Genomic DNA, 17,705 nt, shown 5'->3' with positions numbered 1-17,705 from the left:
GCTGAGCCAATGTCTCCAGCTCCTACAATTATTTATTTAGTATGTTGTGCATGTGTGGGCATGCACACCCATACTATAGTGCAGGTGTGTGGGTCAGAGGATAACTTGCTGCTGTTATTTTCTTCTTCCACTATCCTGAGGATGGGGCTCAGGTGTCAGGCTTGGTAACAAGCAACCTCTTACCTGCTTAACCATCTCATTGGCTCCCTAGCTGCTCTTCCTAGCTCTTTCAAATCTGAGGTCCTCCCAGGGCATCCCAGAGCTCTACTCCCCCGCCCCCACCCCCACCTCCATTTCTTGGTCCTGGGCTCAGTTAGAAAGCCAAACAGCTGAGCTGGCCCTTCCTATCCTCCCCTGGTCACTGATCTACTATAATAACTGCTGTGTCGCCTTAATCCCCCCTCCCAAACTATCCACGTGGGGGGAGGGCAGGGGAAGCGGGCTCCAGGGTCTCTGCCTAATTCCAGATTAGCGGAACAAGTACCTGCCCCCACTCGGGTCCTCCTAGGTAGACCTCCCCTCCCCCATCCTCTATTTGGTTCAAGTGCAGCTTGATCCATCTCAGGGTTCAAACCACAACTCCCAATACCAGCACTGGCCCAGAGCCTCAGTCCCTCCACTTGCAACCCCGCAGTGGCCTGGCCGTCCCTCATCCCCCACCCCCACGCCACAGGATCCATCCCCTTCCACCCAGAAAGCTGGCTAAGGCTACACCGCTCACCCACGAACTTGGTCTAGCTGAGAACCCTCTGTTCTTGCAAATCCCCCTCGGATTCTTGGGGAGGGTCCCAATAAAAGCAGAGGACAGATATAGTTCTAGCTTCTGGGGTCCCCTGGGGCTGTTGGTGGGGGCCGGTTCTTACTTCACGTTCTTCATCCTCCCACGTTTGGAGTCCCCTTGAGCCGGGAGAAAAGTGGTTGTGGAGGTTGGAGATTCGGAAGGGTTTTTTGTTTGTTTGTTTTTTAAAAATAAGAACAGCAAAGGGGTGGGGGGGAGCTGGGTGGCAGGAATACAAGGTCTGCCCCTCTAAGAGCCCGGGAGAGGGATGCACGGGAGAGAAGGGACGCACAGGGGCGAGGGCTTGGGCCCGGGACGCTCCACCGCGCAGAGATTGAGCCTGGGAGGGAGGTGGAATACGGGGGTGCGGTAGGAATCCCCCCAAACCCAGCAGCTATTCGGGCTCAGCCGGGGCCTGGAGGGGGGGTGGGGGCGCGCTCGGATCCCCGCTCGCTCTTTGCTGGTTCGCTCAGCGCGGCGCTGGGGGAGGCGGGAGCGTGAGTCACGGCGACTCCCAATTTAGGTACCGGAAGGGGGGTTCTGCAGGCGGGGGCCGTGGGGAGGAGGCTCGGCTTGTTTACTCGCCTGAAAAGGGCAGGGGTATGATGCGGCCCCCTCCAAAACTGCCCTCTCCGCGCACCCCGGACCTGCCTCAGTTTATCTCCGGTAGAATAGCTTTGAAGTCTTTAAAAAAAGAGAGCCAGTGATTGGGCAGGCGAGATAGCTCAGCAAGTTAAAGGCGCTTGCGCCCTCAAGCCCGAGGGCCTGAGTTCGATCCCTGAGACACACATGGTGGAGCGTACCTACTTTTATGGGTTGTCTTCTGAGATCCCCTCTTCAAGGCATGTAAGGGGAATTTGCAAGGACTGAGGGTTCCCAGATAGGACAAATTCTTGGGGAGTAGGGTCGAGAGGTGTAGCTTTAGCCAGATTTCTGATTGGAGATACTATCCCCCGAGGTGGGGGACGTGCCCCCCGCCAGTAGGTAATATTAAACACAAATTATTTTAAAAAGGCAGCGAAACCTCTATACGAGACATACGGGGATCCCCAAAGAAAACACCCCAGAAACACCCCCAAAAGGCCCCAAGGCCAGCACACAGACACACGCCAACAGGCGAGGACTCTCCGAACATCACCATCAGAGGACTGGGGCGGAATCGTTTGCACAACTCCCAGCAGCACCCACCCATCAAAATTACAACCCAACATCCGAGTGCGTGGGACACGTTCACAGCCCCGGGCCGCCAGAGCAGACCCCACGGGGACGCCCAACCCTCCTGACAGGCGACACACGTGCTCGCGCTCTCACATCCTCACACCCCCGGACACACAGACATACACGCCAAGCGAAACACAGCCAACCACGTGCATGCACAGACATCGAAAACACAGACAACCCTCGGAAGGGGCCACGTGCGTTCACATCCCGCCCCGGGTGGGGAGGGCACACACCGTCACCATCCTGCGTGTCAGGGAACATCTCTTGCATGTGGTCACTGCTGACTTGCAGACACCAGGTCTGGTGGCATGGGGACCCCCCAAAAAAAAGCAATCTGGGAAAAAAGGTGGGAGGGGGTTCTAAAGGCGAGGCCATGCTAGCCACTGACTCCGCCCCAGCCCTGATGGACCAGGCTGAGTGACACACAGCCAACCAGTCGGGTGTCTCCTTCCAGATCCGATTAACTGTTTAACTCTTTGGTCCCCGTGCATGCTTGATGCTTGGCTGGGAGCTCTTAGAGAGAGGAGAGTGGTGGCATCCCCTCCCCAGCCTGATTGGGACTGTACGTGGGTGTGGAAGGCCACCACCCTCCCCTCCTTGGGTGGCTGCCCCCCACTGGCCCCCGGACGGAGGAGGAGGAGTGTGGGGGTTGGTGGTGGCGCTGTGACAGTCGCCTGGCGGGGTGGGGGGTGCACAGGGAGGGGCGGGACAGGGACTGGAGGCTGGCGCCTGAGCTCCGAGAGAGAGCATAGCCAGGGCTCAGTCAGCCAAGGAGGTGACTGCCAGCCTGCAGGCTTCAAGCCACCACCACCCCTGGGGGTAGACACTCGGCCTGCAACACCCCCGGGTCTGTCTGTCTCCTCCACCCCCCCCCAGGAAGCCATGGTCCCACTGAGGCCGGGCGCCCCTGAGGGCCCCCAAGCGCATCGGATGTCGCATCGCTGAGTTTGGAGAGGCCAAGAGGTCACCTTCCCTCAACACGCCCCCACACCACACCAACTAAGAGTTGGGAGACAAGGTGTGTCATGGAGCCTCCGGCCGTCCCTTCGGAGAGGAGCTTATCCCTGTCTCTCCCCGGACCCCGGGAGGGTCAGGCAACCCTGAAGCCACCTCCCCAGCACCTGTGGCGACAGCCGAGGACCCCCATCCGTATCCAGCAGCGTGGCTACTCGGACAGTGCGGAGCGCTCGGAGTCTGAGCGGGCACCCCACCGGCCCATAGAGCGCGCCGACGCCGTGGACACCTGCGATCGGCCTGGCCTGCGGACCACCCGTATGTCCTGGCCCTCCTCCTTCCACGGCACGGGGACCGGCAGCTGTAGGCGGTGAGACTCCCCCCCACGGAGCGCATGGACGCGCGTGGATCACACAACCGGTCACAGGGGGCGCTGTGGGGCGAGTGGGGTCAGTGTGACCCGCGGGGGCGTCACGGGTCCCCAGGCTGTGCACTGCACAAGAGGCTCTGTATACTGATGAAGGCTCTGGGGTCAAAGGTGTGGGGTTGGGAAGTGGTTGTAGCTTCAGGGGTCTCTGTATGCGGGTACCACTTTGTGGGACTTGTTTTGGGGGGCGGGGAGACAGGGTTTCCCTGTAGCTCCAGCTGGCCTGGAACTCACTTTGTAGATTTGACTGGCCTCAAACTCACTGAGATTTATCTATCTGCCTCTGCCTCCCTGAGTGCTGGGTTAAAGATGTGTGCTACCAACTGGGCTTTGAGGGACTTTCTTGGGGATATTATCCTGAGGGCTGCAGTGCTGTGTTTGGGGTACTCTGTAGGTGGGGTGCCTGAAGGACCATCCTAGTTACTCCAAGCTGGAGGACACTCAAGGTCCCCCTTAGGGGGATGGGCAACCAGATGAGAGGGGCCCTGCAACATCTGGTCTTAGGAATCCAGAGGGGTTACATACACTATGTTGTGAGTCTGGGGGTGAGGAGGGTTGTACTGTGAGTTGGAGCTCCCGAACTTCCAGGCAGGAGTGTTAGAACTCCATTGTACCCCAGAGGCTGGGCACAGCTACAAGGGAGTCCCAGACACCCTGAGGTGACAGTCAGGTGAGGGTGTAGTTAGGGTGGCTTAGGGTGATCTCAAGTGACTGGCTTTGGCTACTTGGGTGCAGTAAGCTGTTTGGGTCTCTGTGACTGTGGGACATGGTGAGACAGTGTGACTTGTGTGCCTCTGGGTACTGTCACTATTCTGGGGCAACTGTGGACTGTCCTCTTCCAGCTGTAACACTTTGCTGTGTGTGCCCAGGAGAGTACCGGTGAATGGGTAACCATGTGTCTCTGGTACTGCAGTTGTGGGTTGTGACTGTGGTGGCATTTGCGACTAAATGACTGTGTCCTCACTGGATGTGGCATGGTGACCATGGGCTTCTGGAACAGTATATGGGGGTCTCTAGGCTCCTGGGGACACCTCCTTTTAGTGACATTGTGTGTGGTTTGGCTGTAGGATGTGTGCCTACCTTCCCAGGGACTAGGTCACTGAATTCTCTCAGCTCTCTGGGACCCTAATGAGATGTTACCTAACCTGCCTGCTTTTTTTCTTTTTCTTTCTTTTTTTGGTCTTTTTGAGACAGGATCTCCCTGTAACCCCAGCTGGCTTAGAACTCACTGTGTAGACCAGGCTGGCCTCCATCTCTCAGAGATAAACCTGCTTCTTCTTCCCAGAGTGCTGGGATTAAAGGTTTGGGACACCACACTTGGCTTTTTTCTCCATTTTTGATTTGTAGTCCAGGCTAGCCTGGAACTCACTAAGTAGCCTAGACTGGCCTTGAACTTGTGACAGTCCTCCTGCCTCAGTCCCCTTAGTGCTGGGATAACAGGTATGTGCCACCTCACCCAGCACGGTCACTAGGGCCAGGTCACAGCCTTGACAGTTGGGACTCTGACTTACCAGCTATGTGCCCATCTGCCCCGGGGCCCTGGTCACTGGTTTCTTTGTGTTACAGGCTACTGGCAGTGATTACAGTGGACTTGTCATGGTGCCCCAGGGTCTAGCTGTGTGTATACCAGGCCCTTTGGTGATTGATAGCTTACATTCACCTAGGAGTGTCTGGTTATTGAAACATCTCTAAAACAGTCACATTTGGGCTTGCTTCTCAGGCCTAAAGTCCCCAAACGAGACCCCTCTAGGCTGTGACTATATTCTTTCTAGATCTTTCTGGAGGACCCCCCCCCTGCCGAAACTCAGCCCTTACAGCTCCCCAGGGCTCTTTTCATGCTCCTTGGTCCTAGCAGGCCTTGTCCATACCAGGCAGCAAGTGTCAGGGACTCCTGTGATTTCTCAGAGGGAACTAAGAAGTAGATAGGAAAACAGCTAGTATCAACAGGAAATTCCAAACCAGAGACAGAGAGCAAAACATGCTCTAGCACTGTCCTCCAAGACCCAGGGAGCGGGGTGGGGTGGGGGAATGGGATGCTAGGAAGCAGGCTCTCTTCCCATTTATGGCCCTAGTGTCTGATGAACCCGCTCTTCGGGGACAGCAACTGAGTGGTAATAATTATTGTTAATGTGCCCTTTCCTTAATGGCTCACTCTCCCTCTGGGCTCCATGCCAGGGAGGGGTGTGTGTGCGTGTGCGTGTGCGTGTGTGTGTGTGTGTGTGTGTGTGTGTGTGTGTACTTTTCTGCATTTCCTCCCCCTTCTCTTGCCCCACTAGTAGCCTGTAAGGTATCCTTGTTGTCCAAGTAGAAAAACTGATCATTGGAAAGATTAAAAAACAAAACCAACAAATGCTTTTTAAAAATTTTAGCTGTGCATGGTAGCCCATGCCTTTAATATCAGCACTTAGGAGGCAGAGGCAGGCAGATCTCTGTGAGTTCGAGGCCAGCTTGGTCTACATAGAGAGTGCCAGGCCAGCTGGGGCTGTAGGGAGACCCTGTCTCAAAAAAATACCCCCCCCAAAAATTAAAAATTAAATTTTTTATTTCTATTTTATGTTTGTTTTGCCTGCATGTATGTAAGTGCATCACACACATTCAGTGCCCACAGAGGCCAGAAAATGGCATCGGATCCCCTGGAATTGAAGTTACAGATGGTTGTTGACTGCCATGTGGGTGCTGGGAACCAAATCCAGATTTTCTGCAAGAGAAGACAGTGCTCTTAACCCTTAACCCATTTCTTGTTGGGCATGGTAGTGCGTGCCTTTAATCCTAACATTTAGGAGGCAGAGGCAGGAGGATTCTGTGAGTTCGAGGCTAGCCTGGTCTACATAGCAAGTTCCAGGCCAGCCAGAGCTACACAGTGAGACCCTGTCTCAAAAACAAACGAAAAACAAAAACAAAACAAAAATCCTTTCTCCTCCCCATGCTCAAAAAGACCAGAGCTGAGATTCTAGTTCAGGCCTACCTCCTTGTATGTCTTTGCATCAGTCTTGCCCTCTCTGAACCTCAGCTTCCTCTCTGACAGGCATGGCCCTTCAGGAGTCAGTTTGAGCATTCTGAGGGCCAAAGGATTTTACACAGTGATTGCCTACAGGGAGGCTGCTGTAAAAGCTGCTAACCCAGGACTGGAAAATCAAAACAGGAACCTCAGCCCCATGGGCTCTGGTTTCACTGAGAGCCCATGTGGCTACAGCTGGGATGGCTGGGTAGATTGTGGACTGAAAAAGGACACTGGTGCTAGAACTGCATAGAAAGGGGAATGGGACAGAGGGGCACGTAATCAGAACTCCAGGACCAAACGTGGGTTCAGCCTTTGCTCACAAAAGGGGATTCTAGCACTCCCTACTTTGTAGAGTCTAGCCAGCTATGGGAAAGCGGGGTGCAGCCATCCCCTCTAGACTTGACTCGTTAGAACCCCCAGAAATGAGGCAAGTTTCCCTATCTGAGATGTCATCTGCAGGCACCCATCCTCAGATCCAAGGGGGTGCACAAGAGGGTTGCTTCAAGGGCTGCCTGGGGGGCTGAGTCACAGCCACCACTGTGATCTGTCAAAAGACAGATGGAACTGGGGGAAGAGGAGATGAGGTAAGGAGAGAATTGGGGACTGGGTTGGCGTCACCCCTCTCTTGCCCCCCCAACTTCTCTCTCATCCTGGGGAGCAGTTGCTGCCCCACCCCTGGAAGGAGAAAGATGCAGGCAACCAGTCTCTTTAAGTAATGAGTGTCTATGCCCACTCAGGGTGCCTTCTACCCTGGTGCACCCCTCCCTGTAGGCGGAAGGGACTTGGAGCGCCCTCTGTTGGACAGCTGGAGAAACTCACAGTTTGACAGTATGCCCTGAGTCCCCAAACCCAGCAGTCACCGTCACCACCGTGGATCTCGGATTCTGTTATTATTATTTCATGATTATTGAATACCTGAGAGAGATGGGCGCCAGGCAGGCCAACCGCAGGCCGCAGATGGGGTCCTAGTCCTCCCTCCTCTGCTGGGACATGGTTGTGTCCCCATCCTTTGCCGCCCTCGGAGGACAAATGCTGGCTGCCTGGCGGTGGCTGGCTCGCCCAGGAGCTTGCTGGAAAAGTTGTCCCGGGAGCAATTCCTAGGACCCTTCCCACCTCTGAGCGGTTGGATCTCAGTAGGAAGACCAGGGCCTCTTGACACTAACCTGCAATATAGGAACAGGGGCTGTCCTTCTCTGCTTTTTATTTGATTGTATTTTATAAATTTTAATTGTTTTGAGACAGGGCCCCCTCTAGCCCCAGCTGGACTGGAACTCACTACGTAGATCAGGCTGACCATCTCACAGAGATCTGCCTGCTTCTGCCTCCCAAGTGCTGGGATGAAAACCCAGCCCAGCCTTCTATCTTTTTAAAAAATATTTTATTGGGGCTCAGCGGTTAAGAACACTGGTTGTTCTTGCAGAAGACCCAGGTTCAAATCCCAGCACCCACATGGCATTAGGAGTACACAGGCTCAGCTGAAGTCATGATGATGGTAGTTATTTCATGCAGAAGGGACTGTTGTATAGCATCATCTTATTAAAAGGACCACCACATGGAGGCAGGATCTGGGCGCTCTCAGGCAGTCCCCTGTATTCTCAGGCTCTCTGCCAGAGGGAGGCAAGAACTTACAGGCTGTCTGCTTGGATCTCCTGTGCTCTGATTTTTTCCGTAGGCACTTAGAGCTATAAACTTCCACCTTAGGACTGCTTTTAAAGTGTCCTACAGGTTTTTTGTGTTGTATTGTCCGTTTCTTCAAATTCCAGGAATACTTTTATTTCCACCCAGGTCGTGCAATGCCCGTGGAGGACAGATGAGGCTGTCAGATCCCCTGGAACTGGAGTTACAGAGAGTTGTTAGGTGCCATGTGGGTGCTGGGATTCGAAACTGGGTCTTCTGCAAGAACAACCAGTGTTCTTAACCGCTGAGCCATCTCTCCAGTCCCTTATTTTTGTCTTTTTGAGACAGAGTCTCCCTGTAATCCCAGCTGATCTGTAACTCACTATGTAGACCAGGCTGGCCTCCATCTCACAGAGATCTGCCTGCCTCTGTCTCACCAACACTGGGATTAAAGGTGTGTGCCAGCACACCTAGCTCTATCTTATTTTATTTTATGCTATTTATTATTATTGTGTCTGATTTGTGTGTGAGTTCTGGGACAGTGCCTGTGTGGAGGTCAGAGGACGGCTTTCAGGAGCCAGCTCTCCCTTTCTCCCATGGGTTCTGGCTTTTAAGCCTGCTTGACCCGTTGAGCCATCTTACTGGTTTTTTGAGACAAAGTCTACATATGTAGCCCTGGCTGACCTGGAACTTACTATGTAGACCAGGCTGGCCTTGATCTCACAGAGATCCACCTGCCTCTGCCTCCTGAGTACTGGGATCAAAGGTGTGCACTACTAGGCATGGCTATACCTTATTTTTAAAACATTTTTATTTATTATTTTATGTGTATGAGTGTATTGCCTGCATGTATGTAAATGCATCCATGTAGTACAATGCCCATGGAAGTCAGAAGAGGGTGTTGGATCCCCTGGAACTGGAGTTACAAACAGTTGTTAACCACTATGTGGGTTCCAGGAACTGAACCCAGGTCCTCTGCAAGAGCAGCCAGTGCTCTTAACTGCTGAGCCAGCTCTCCAGCCCCAACTACGCCTATGTTCTGAGAAAAGATCTCTCACTGAATCCACAGCTTGATACTTTGGCTAGACTGAGCCAACCAATGAGCTCCAGAGAGCTTCCTGTCTCTGCCTCCATAACCCTTGGGTTGCAGGTACGCACTGCCATGCCTATGGCTTTTATGTGAGTGCTAGGAATCTGAAATCAGGTCCTCATGCTTGCACAGCAAACACTTTATCCATTGAACCACCTCTTTAACCTTGAACAGCCTAGTTTTTATTGCATGTGTGTTTCTGTATGTACAGATGTACCTGTATTTAATTTTTTTTTGGTCTTTTTGAGACAGGCCTCTGCCTCCCAAATGCTGGGATTAAAGGCGTGCACCACCACTCCTGGCCCCTATATTTAATTTTTAAATTTTATTTATTTTTATTTTATGTGTATGAGTGTGTTGCCTGCATGTATGTAGGCTTACAGGTAACCTGTGTGCAATGCCCTGAGATGCCAGAAGAGGTCAGATCCCCTGGAACAGGAGTTACAGAAGGTTGTTAGCTGCCATGTGGGTGCTGGGAACTGAACTCAGGTCCTCTGCAACAGCAACCAGTGCTCTTAACCCCTGAGCCAGCTCTTCAGCCCCTTTTTTATCTTTTTTGAAACAGGGTCTAAGGTTAACTCAGGCTGGCCTGAAACTCACTATTTAGCAAAGGCTAGCCTTGAACTCCTAGTCTTTCTGACTCTACTTCCCAAGTGCTGGGGTAACAGGTGTGTTATGTGATGTTACGGATGAAACCCAGGTCTCCCCACATGCTAGGTAAGCACTGTACCAACCGAAGCACAGCCCAGCCCAGATGGCAGGAACTGTACCTTGGGGCCAATGACACCGTTTGTTGGAGGAAGTGTGGGGTTACAGACCAAGAGGCTGTGCTCACTGAGCAGGCGAAAGGCAAACTGGCTGCGTCTGAACTCTTTCATAGCAAGGGTAAACACAGGGCTGGTGAGATGGCTCAGCAGGGTGAAGGACTTACCACCAAGCCTGACAACCTGAGTTCAAGCCCCAGGACACACATGGTAAGAGATAACTGACTCCTACAAGTTGTCCTCTGATCTCTACCACACAAAATAAATGTTTAAAAATGTAGTAAAAGGCTGGGTATAGTAGCACAGGCCTTTAATCCCAGCACTCAGGAGCCAGAGGCAGGCGGATCTCTGTGAGTTCAAGGCCAGCCTGGTCTACATAGTGAGTTCCAGGACAGCTGGAGCTACAGTGAGACCCTGTCTCAAAAAGACCAAAAAAAAAAAAAACAAAGCAACAAAGTAATAAAGGAAGCATAAGGTGCCTCCATGCCTCCCCACCATGATGGACTCTTATCCTTCAAGAACTGTAAACCCAAATAAACTTCTTTTTTAAAGAAAAGTGAAGAAGAAGAAGAAGAAGAAGAAGAAGAAGAAGGAGGAGGAGGAGGAAGATGAGGAGGAAGAGGAAGAGGAGGAGGGGGGAGAGGAAGAGGAGGAAGGGGAGGAGGGGAGGAGGAAGAGGAGGGGGGAGGAAGAGGAGGAAGGGGAGGAGGGGGGGGAGAAAGCACAAAAACAATAATGTCTGATGGCACCCTAGCCTTTCCCCGGGCTCAACATTCCTATGTCTTACAACTCAACTGTTGTCAGTGAAAAAGGAGGCTGGCTCTGTGGCTGAAGGGACCTTTCTCTGGACTGACATCATTTGAGGAAGTGCTTTCTCCCCAGCTGCCCACAGCCCTGGGAGTAGGCACCTCTTATTCATCTACCCTGTTTAAGGAGCAAAACAAGGCTCAAAGAATGGGGATGTGGCTCCGTGGGTAAAGAGCTTGCCTGGCATTCATGAAGCCAATGGGTTCCATCCTCAGCACCATATTAACCACAGATGGTGGTGCACAGCTGTCATCTCAGCACTTGGAAGATAGAGGCAGGGGGATCCAGAGTTCTGGACCAGCCTGAGCTACATGAGACCTTGTCTCAAAAAACAACTGGGCATGGTGGTTGCACGCCTTTAAGCCCAGTGCTGAGGAGGCAGAGTCAGGTGGATCTTTGTGAGTTTGAGGACAGCCCATTCTCATAGCAAATCCAGGCCAGCTCCAGCTACCAGGAGACTCTGTCTCAAAAAGACCAAAACAAAAACAAAAACAAAACAACAAAACCCCCTAATAACCTCCCCCCAAACAAAGCAAAACAAAACAAGAAAACCCAAAACAACAAAAAAGGGGGGCTGGAGAGATGGTAAGAGTGCCTGCTGCTTTTACGGAGGACCCGAGTTCAGTTCCTAGCACACACAGTCAGCTAACAACTGCAATGCCCTTTTCTGGCCTCTAAGGGCAACACACACACACAGACAGAGTGTGAGAGAGAGAGAGACAGACAGACAGACAGAGACAGAGAAACACAAAATTTTTTAAAAAATATTTTATTTTGGGGTTGGGGATTTAGCTCAGTGGTAGAGCACTTGCCTAGCAAGCACAAGGCCCTGGGTTCAGTCCTCAGCTCCGAAAAAAAAAGACAAAATATTTTACTTTTTATTTTATGTGTATGAGTGTATTGCCTGCATGTACGTGTAAGTGCACCTGTGTCATGCAATGCTCTTGGAGGACAGAAGAGGCTGTTGGATCCCCCGGAACTGGAGTTACAGACAATTGTTAGCTACCATATGGGTGCTGGGATTCAAACCCGAATCTTTTGCAAGAACAACCAGTGTTCTTAACCGCTGAGCCATCTGTCCAGCCCCATAAATAAAATTTTTTTAATTTTTTTAAAGGCCTGGCATGGTGGCGCATGCCTTTAATCCCAGCACTCGGGAGGCAGAGGCAGGTGGATCTCTGTGAGTTCGAGGCTAGCCTGGTCTGCATAGCGAGTTCCAGGTCAGCTGGGGCTACAGGGAGACCCTGTCTCAAAAAGACCAAAAAAAATATTTTTAAAATAGTAAAAACAAGTTTAGTTTTTGATTGTTGCTTGAGACAGGATCTCATGTAGCCCAGGCTGGCTCAAACTCACTATTTAGATGAGGATGGCCCTGATCCTCCTGGGACAACCTCGAGAGTACTGTGATCACACCTGGGAACTACTCTATCTGGCCCATTTTTCTTTGTTTTTTGAGACAGAGTCTCCCTGTAGCCCCAAGCTGGCTTGAAGCACACTATATAGACAAGGCTGGCCTTGATTTCCCAGAAATCCACCTCCCTCTGTCTTCCAAGTACTGGGATTTAAGGCATGTGCCACCATGTGCCCAGTCCTAAAGAGTGCTTTTGATCTATGCTTGGATGAATCTGGGAACTTGAAAGGGTTAGCTACAGCAGACTAACCAAATACTTCTACTTTGTACTTTTGAACAGTCATTAACATTTTATGGTGGAGTCAAATAGTGATTTTTAAAAAATATACAAAGGCCATTTCATAAGTGGCTGATAATGAAATAAAGGCTGACAAACACTGGGATGGGTAGGGTCTAGTGGTCACCCAGAGCTTGGGAGATGGTGGGGTCAGGAGATGAAGGCCAGCCTGGGCTAAGACAATGAGACTTGGCCTCTAATAAATCAAACCAAAGCCAGGTGTGGTGTTGCATGCTTTTAATACCAGAGACAGAGGCAGGTAGATCTCTGTGAGATTGAGGCCAGCTTGGTCTACATAGGAGTTCCAGGTAAGCTGAGGCTACAGGGAGACCCTGTCTCTCACAACAACCACCACAACAAAAATCAAACCAAAACAAATAGAAAACCCCAAGTTCCACCCTCATCAGCACTGTGACCTTGAATTGACCTTAAACAGTTTGTCTCTCTCCAAGATTCTCTTTTGCAATCTGTAAAATGGGGCAGAAATCACAAAAGCTTCTGAATGCTTTCGTAAAAATCTCCCTGTGCGTGCAAGTGTGTACGTGTACAGGTGTATGCAATGTGCAACAGTGTGCATGTCCAGGTCAGAGAGCAACTTGAGGGACTCAGTCCTCTCCTTTCACCATATAGGCCCCGGGGATTGAGCTCAGGTTGTTAAGCCTTGGCAGCAAGCCCCTTTACACATTGAGCCAACCCTAAGGCCCTTGTCAGTGTTCTGAGATTGCAGCTAGAAGGTCTCTGAACAGGCAGGAAGCCTGGAAATGGTTAGCTGCTAGCCATAACCATCCATATCCCCATTGCCACCACCCTTTGTTCTAGCTGGGACAGAGGCCTGCACACTATGAAACCTCAAATATTTTGTCAGATAATAACAGTTGTAGCTGGGACTGGAGAGATGGCAGTTATGAGTACTGGCTGCTCTTACAGAGGTTTGGTTCCCAGCACCCACATGTCTGTAACTCCAGTTCCAAGAGAGCTAATGCTGTCTTCTGGTCTCTACAGGCATAGCACACACATGATCCATTTTACATACATGCAAAGAAAATGCTCATGCACATAAATATAATAAAGTAGCTCTTCCGGGGTCGGTGTTTGCAGACACTCAGGGTAGTCCAGTGTTTGACATACTGTTGTAGGCTTTCCTACAACACAGCCTCTAACAAAACCAGGCTGTCCCAAATCCCTGGTAACAGGATTGTTTACCTTTATACCAAGAAGGTTGGGAAAGCACCAAAATCTGCATGTGGTGTATGCCCGGGCAGACTTCAAGGGGTTCGTGCTGTGAGACCTAAAGTCCTCATAAGATTGTCCAAAACAAAAAAAAAACACGTCAGCAGGGCCTATGGTGGTTCTCTGTGTGCTAAATTTGTTCATGACAGGATCAAGCGTGCTTTCCTTATTGAGCAGAAGATCAATTGTGAAAGTGTTGAAGGCACAAGCACAGAGTCAGAAAGTGAAATAAACATGAGGCTTTTCTAAGTAATAAAAACCACAGCTTGTTCTAAAATAATAATAATAACAATAATAATAATAATAATAATAGTTTAAAAATAACTATCGGGCTGGAGAGATGACTGAGTTTAAGAGCACTGACTCTTTTTGCAGAGGACCAGGGTTCAGTTCCTAGCACCCACACGGCAGCTAACAACCATCCATAACTCCAGTTCCAGGGGATCAAAGCCCTCTTCTGACCTCCGTAGGCACTTCATGACTCAAGTGCACATACACACATGCAGGCAATACGCTCATACACATAAAATAAAAAATAAAACAATAACTATAAGTAACATATAACTAGTCAGTACTACATCCACATGTTCCTGAGCCTTTGGGGGTTGTCCATCCAAAAAGGAGGTATTCTTTTTTTTATTGTTGTTTTTGAGACAGGGTCTCCCTGTAGCCCCAGCTGGCCTGAACCTCACAGAGATTTGCCTGCCTCTCCCTTTGGAGTCCTGGGATTAAAGGGATGTGTCACTAGGCCCAGCTCTTTTTTTTTTTTTCTCTGACAAAGTATCATTTATCCCAGGTTGGCCTCAAACTTGCTATGTAGATAAGGATGATTTACACTTCTGATTCTCCTGCTTCCACTTCTCAAAGATTGAAATGACAGGTATTCACCACCATGCCTTGTTTATACAGTACTAGGGATGGAACCCAAGGCCTCTTACATGCCAGCCAAGTGCTCTATTCACTGAGTCACAGCCCAGCAGTTATTCAATTATTTTATTGTACCCACTTTACAGTTGGGAAAGCTGAGGCTCTGTGACAAGAAGTGGTCTGCCCAATGTCAGGTGGATAAGCACTGGTATATTCTAAGCCTAGGCTACCTGTCTCTGGACCTGTGGTGTAGCATCAGAGCCAACAGCTCTAGATGAAAAGGTATTTCACAGAGGCAGGACCCTCAAACAGACCCTGTTGCCCATTTTGTTTGTTTGTTTATTTATTTATTGGTCTTTTGAGGCAGGGTCTCCCTGTAGATCCAGCTAGCCTGGAACTAACTATGTAGATCAGGCTGGCCTTGAACTCACAGAGATCCACCTGTCTCTGCCTTGCAAATGCTGAGACTACAGGCGTGTGCCACCATGCCCAGCCTTATTTTATCATTTTAAAAAATATATTTATTCATTATTTTCTGTGTATGAGTGTTTTGCTTGCATGTAAGTGCATCACATGCATGCAATGCCCACAGAGGCCAGAAGAGGGGGTCAGAGCTCCTTAGTACTGGAGTTACTAACAGTTGTTAGTTGCCATGAAAGTAGTGGGTACAGAACTCAGGTCCTGTGCAGGAGCAGTCAGTGCTCTTAACTGCTGAGCCATTGCAGTTAAGTGCTGCCCACTTCTGATTTAGAACCAACTTCTCCCTAGGTGTGGTGTGTATACCAACAGTCTTAGCATTTGGCAGACTGATTGTGATTTGAGGCCAGCCTGAGCTACTGACAGAACAGGTGAAGCTCTGAGCTATAAGAGGATGGCTGACTTTTTCAAGAGTCTTCTACCCTCTGAGTCTCAAGGCGGTAAACCTGGACTCACAGGGTTACAGTGGTTCAGGACATAGAGAGCCACCACTGGAGCCCCAGATAGTTCTAGTCTTTGTCCCACTGTGCCTGCCTCCCAGAGCAGGTGGGGGTCTTGGGTTACCTCATAAACTGTGGGACTGTGGGGGACCAGTCATAAAGTAGGATGGTTAGTACTCACTGGTATTTCAGAGATGCTGGGTTTTTTTTTGGTTTGTTTTTTTTTTTTTTTTTGTCTTTTTGAGACAGGGTCTCCCAGTTGCCCCAGCTGACCTGGAACTTGCTATGTAGACCAGGCTGGACTTGAGCTCACAGAGATCTGCCTGCCTCTGCCTCCTGCGTGCTGGGATTGAAGGCATGTGCAACCACATCCAGTTGTAATTTTTAATGTGTATGAATATTTCCCTGCAGGTATGTAAGTGCACCACGTGTGCAATGCCTGCAGAGGGCAGAAGAGGGCCTCAGGTCTCCTGCAACTAGAGTTACCGAAGGTTGTTACCCTCCAAGTGGGTGCTGGGAACTGAACCCAGGTGCTGTGCAAGAGCAGCTAGTGCTCTTAACCACTGAGCGGTCTCTCCCAACCTATTAGAGTATCTTAGAGGTCAAAGGAAGCCAGGTGTGGTGGTACACACCTTTAATCCCGGCACTCTGGAGGCAGAGGCAGGCCAGCCTGATCTACTTAGTGAGTTTCAGGTGAGCTGGGGCTACAGGGAGACCCTTTCTCAAAAAAAAAAAAAAAAAAACATGTCAGCACAGTTGGAGAGCAACCCTATAGACAAGGGACGGGGCGGTGGGTTCTATCCTCAGCACAGAACACATTAGGCAAGGTGGTTTACAATTCCTGCACTGGGGAGGTGGAGGCAGGGGGATCAGGAGTTCAAAATCACACTGCCAAGTTCAAAGCCAGCCTGGGCTGCACAAGATTCCCTTGGAACTTTTTTTTTTTTTTTTTTTTTTTTTTTTATTGTGTATGAATGTATTCCTGCATGTATGTAAGTGCATCCGTGTCATGCAGTGCTCATGGAGGTCAGAAGAGGGCGTTGGATCCCCAGGAACTGGCGTTATTAACTGTTGTTAGTCGCCATGTGGATGCTGGGAATCAATCCCAGGTCCTCTGCAAGAGCAGCAAGTGCTCTTTATCGCTGAGCCGGCTCTGCAGCCCCCGCTGTCTTAAAAACAAGAAGAACAGAAACAAAGGCAAGGGGTGTAGTGTCATGATGGCGCACGCCTTTAATTCCACCACTCCAGGAGGCAGAGGCAGGTGGAGCTCTGTGAGGCTGAGGCCAGCCTGGTCTACATAGTGAGTTCCAGGTCAGCCAGGCCTACCTAGTGAGACCATGCCTCAAAAATAAATAAATAAACAAATAAATAAATAATAATAAATAAATAAAGCGGTTGGAAGGGCCTTAGGATCTGAAGGGATCCCCCTTGGGCTGCCTACATATGTTAGAGTTTGTGGGTGCACCATATGACTTTTAGGGTGCCCTGACCTTTGGGGATGGGATATCTCAGTAGGAAAATAGGAATATTTGGGAAGCTTTGAGGAGGTCAATGGCAGGCCTGTCAGCACCTCTAGGGTTTTCGGGGGTACCCTAGCTGGTGTAGGGCAGTCCCCTGAGGTCTGTGGGACCAAGTCCACATCACTGGAGGTGGTGGCTGATCTAGGGACATTGGCCGGGGCTTGCTGGCTTCTGCATGACCTGGGGGAGTCCCCAGCAGCGCGCTCCGCCCCGAGGGCGGCCCGTTGGCCAAGCCGGAAGGGCCGAGGTGGCGGCGGGGAGGGGAGTGCTGCGCAGGCAGGCGACTGGGCGCATGGCGAGGCCGCGGGGCCTGGGACGCATCCCCGAGCTGCACCCGGCGGCCTTCCCGGAGGCGGCGGCCACCGAGGACGAGGCATTTCTGCCTGAGCCCGCCGCGCCCCGCGCTCCCCGCCGCCCCCGCTCGCCACCTCAGTCACCTGTGTTCTTTGCCAGCGGATCCCCAACCTTCCGCAGACGCCGCAGGCTCCTCCGCAGCGGGGCCGGGTGAGTGCGCGCTGACGCAGGTTCGAGACCGCTCTGGGGCCTGGCGGGGCGGGGTGTGCGGGGAGACCTGGGGAGGAGACTGACTTGCTCCCTCCAGCATCGCTTTTCCTCTTCGGTCACAAGACAGAGATAAAAATCATCTTGCCCTCCAAGGTTGCCATGGAGAAATCTGAAAGAGCATGCAGTAGGTGCTCAATAAATGCCACTGTCTCTCCCACTTACCCTAGTGCTGGAATGAAAAACATGGGCCACTACACCTGGCTTTTTTTTCTTGTTTTTGTTTGTTTGTTTTGTTTTGTTGATTTTTAAAAAAACATTCA

The 17,705-nt window shown here is 50.9% G+C and overlaps 1 protein-coding gene and 1 pseudogene across 2 annotated transcripts in view; both read left to right on the top strand.

The window, feature by feature from the left end:
• The first annotated feature begins 2,709 nt into the window (after positions 1 to 2,709).
• Positions 2,710 to 17,705, top strand: part of Pde4a (phosphodiesterase 4A) — a 56,744-nt gene continuing 41,748 nt past the window's right edge. The window contains exon 1 of one of the 2 annotated variants that reach the window (XM_008850043.3): positions 2,710 to 3,323. In XM_008850043.3, the coding sequence (XP_008848265.1) occupies positions 3,025 to 3,323 (299 nt within the window). In that variant the 5' untranslated portion in view covers positions 2,710 to 3,024. Of the gene's footprint in view, positions 3,324 to 17,128; positions 17,386 to 17,705 lie in introns of those variants that run through there. The other variant, XM_017802446.2, reaches the window with a different exon arrangement.
• LOC103747580 lies at positions 3,348 to 13,809 on the top strand (annotated as a pseudogene).

This window comes from Nannospalax galili, unplaced genomic scaffold, assembly GCF_000622305.1.
Source record: "Nannospalax galili isolate Female #2095 unplaced genomic scaffold, S.galili_v1.0 scaffold1685, whole genome shotgun sequence".
NCBI classification, from domain to species: Eukaryota; Metazoa; Chordata; class Mammalia; order Rodentia; family Spalacidae; genus Nannospalax; species Nannospalax galili.
The sequence above is the reverse complement of the archived record's forward strand: the minus strand, read 5'-3'. Positions and strand labels throughout refer to the sequence as shown.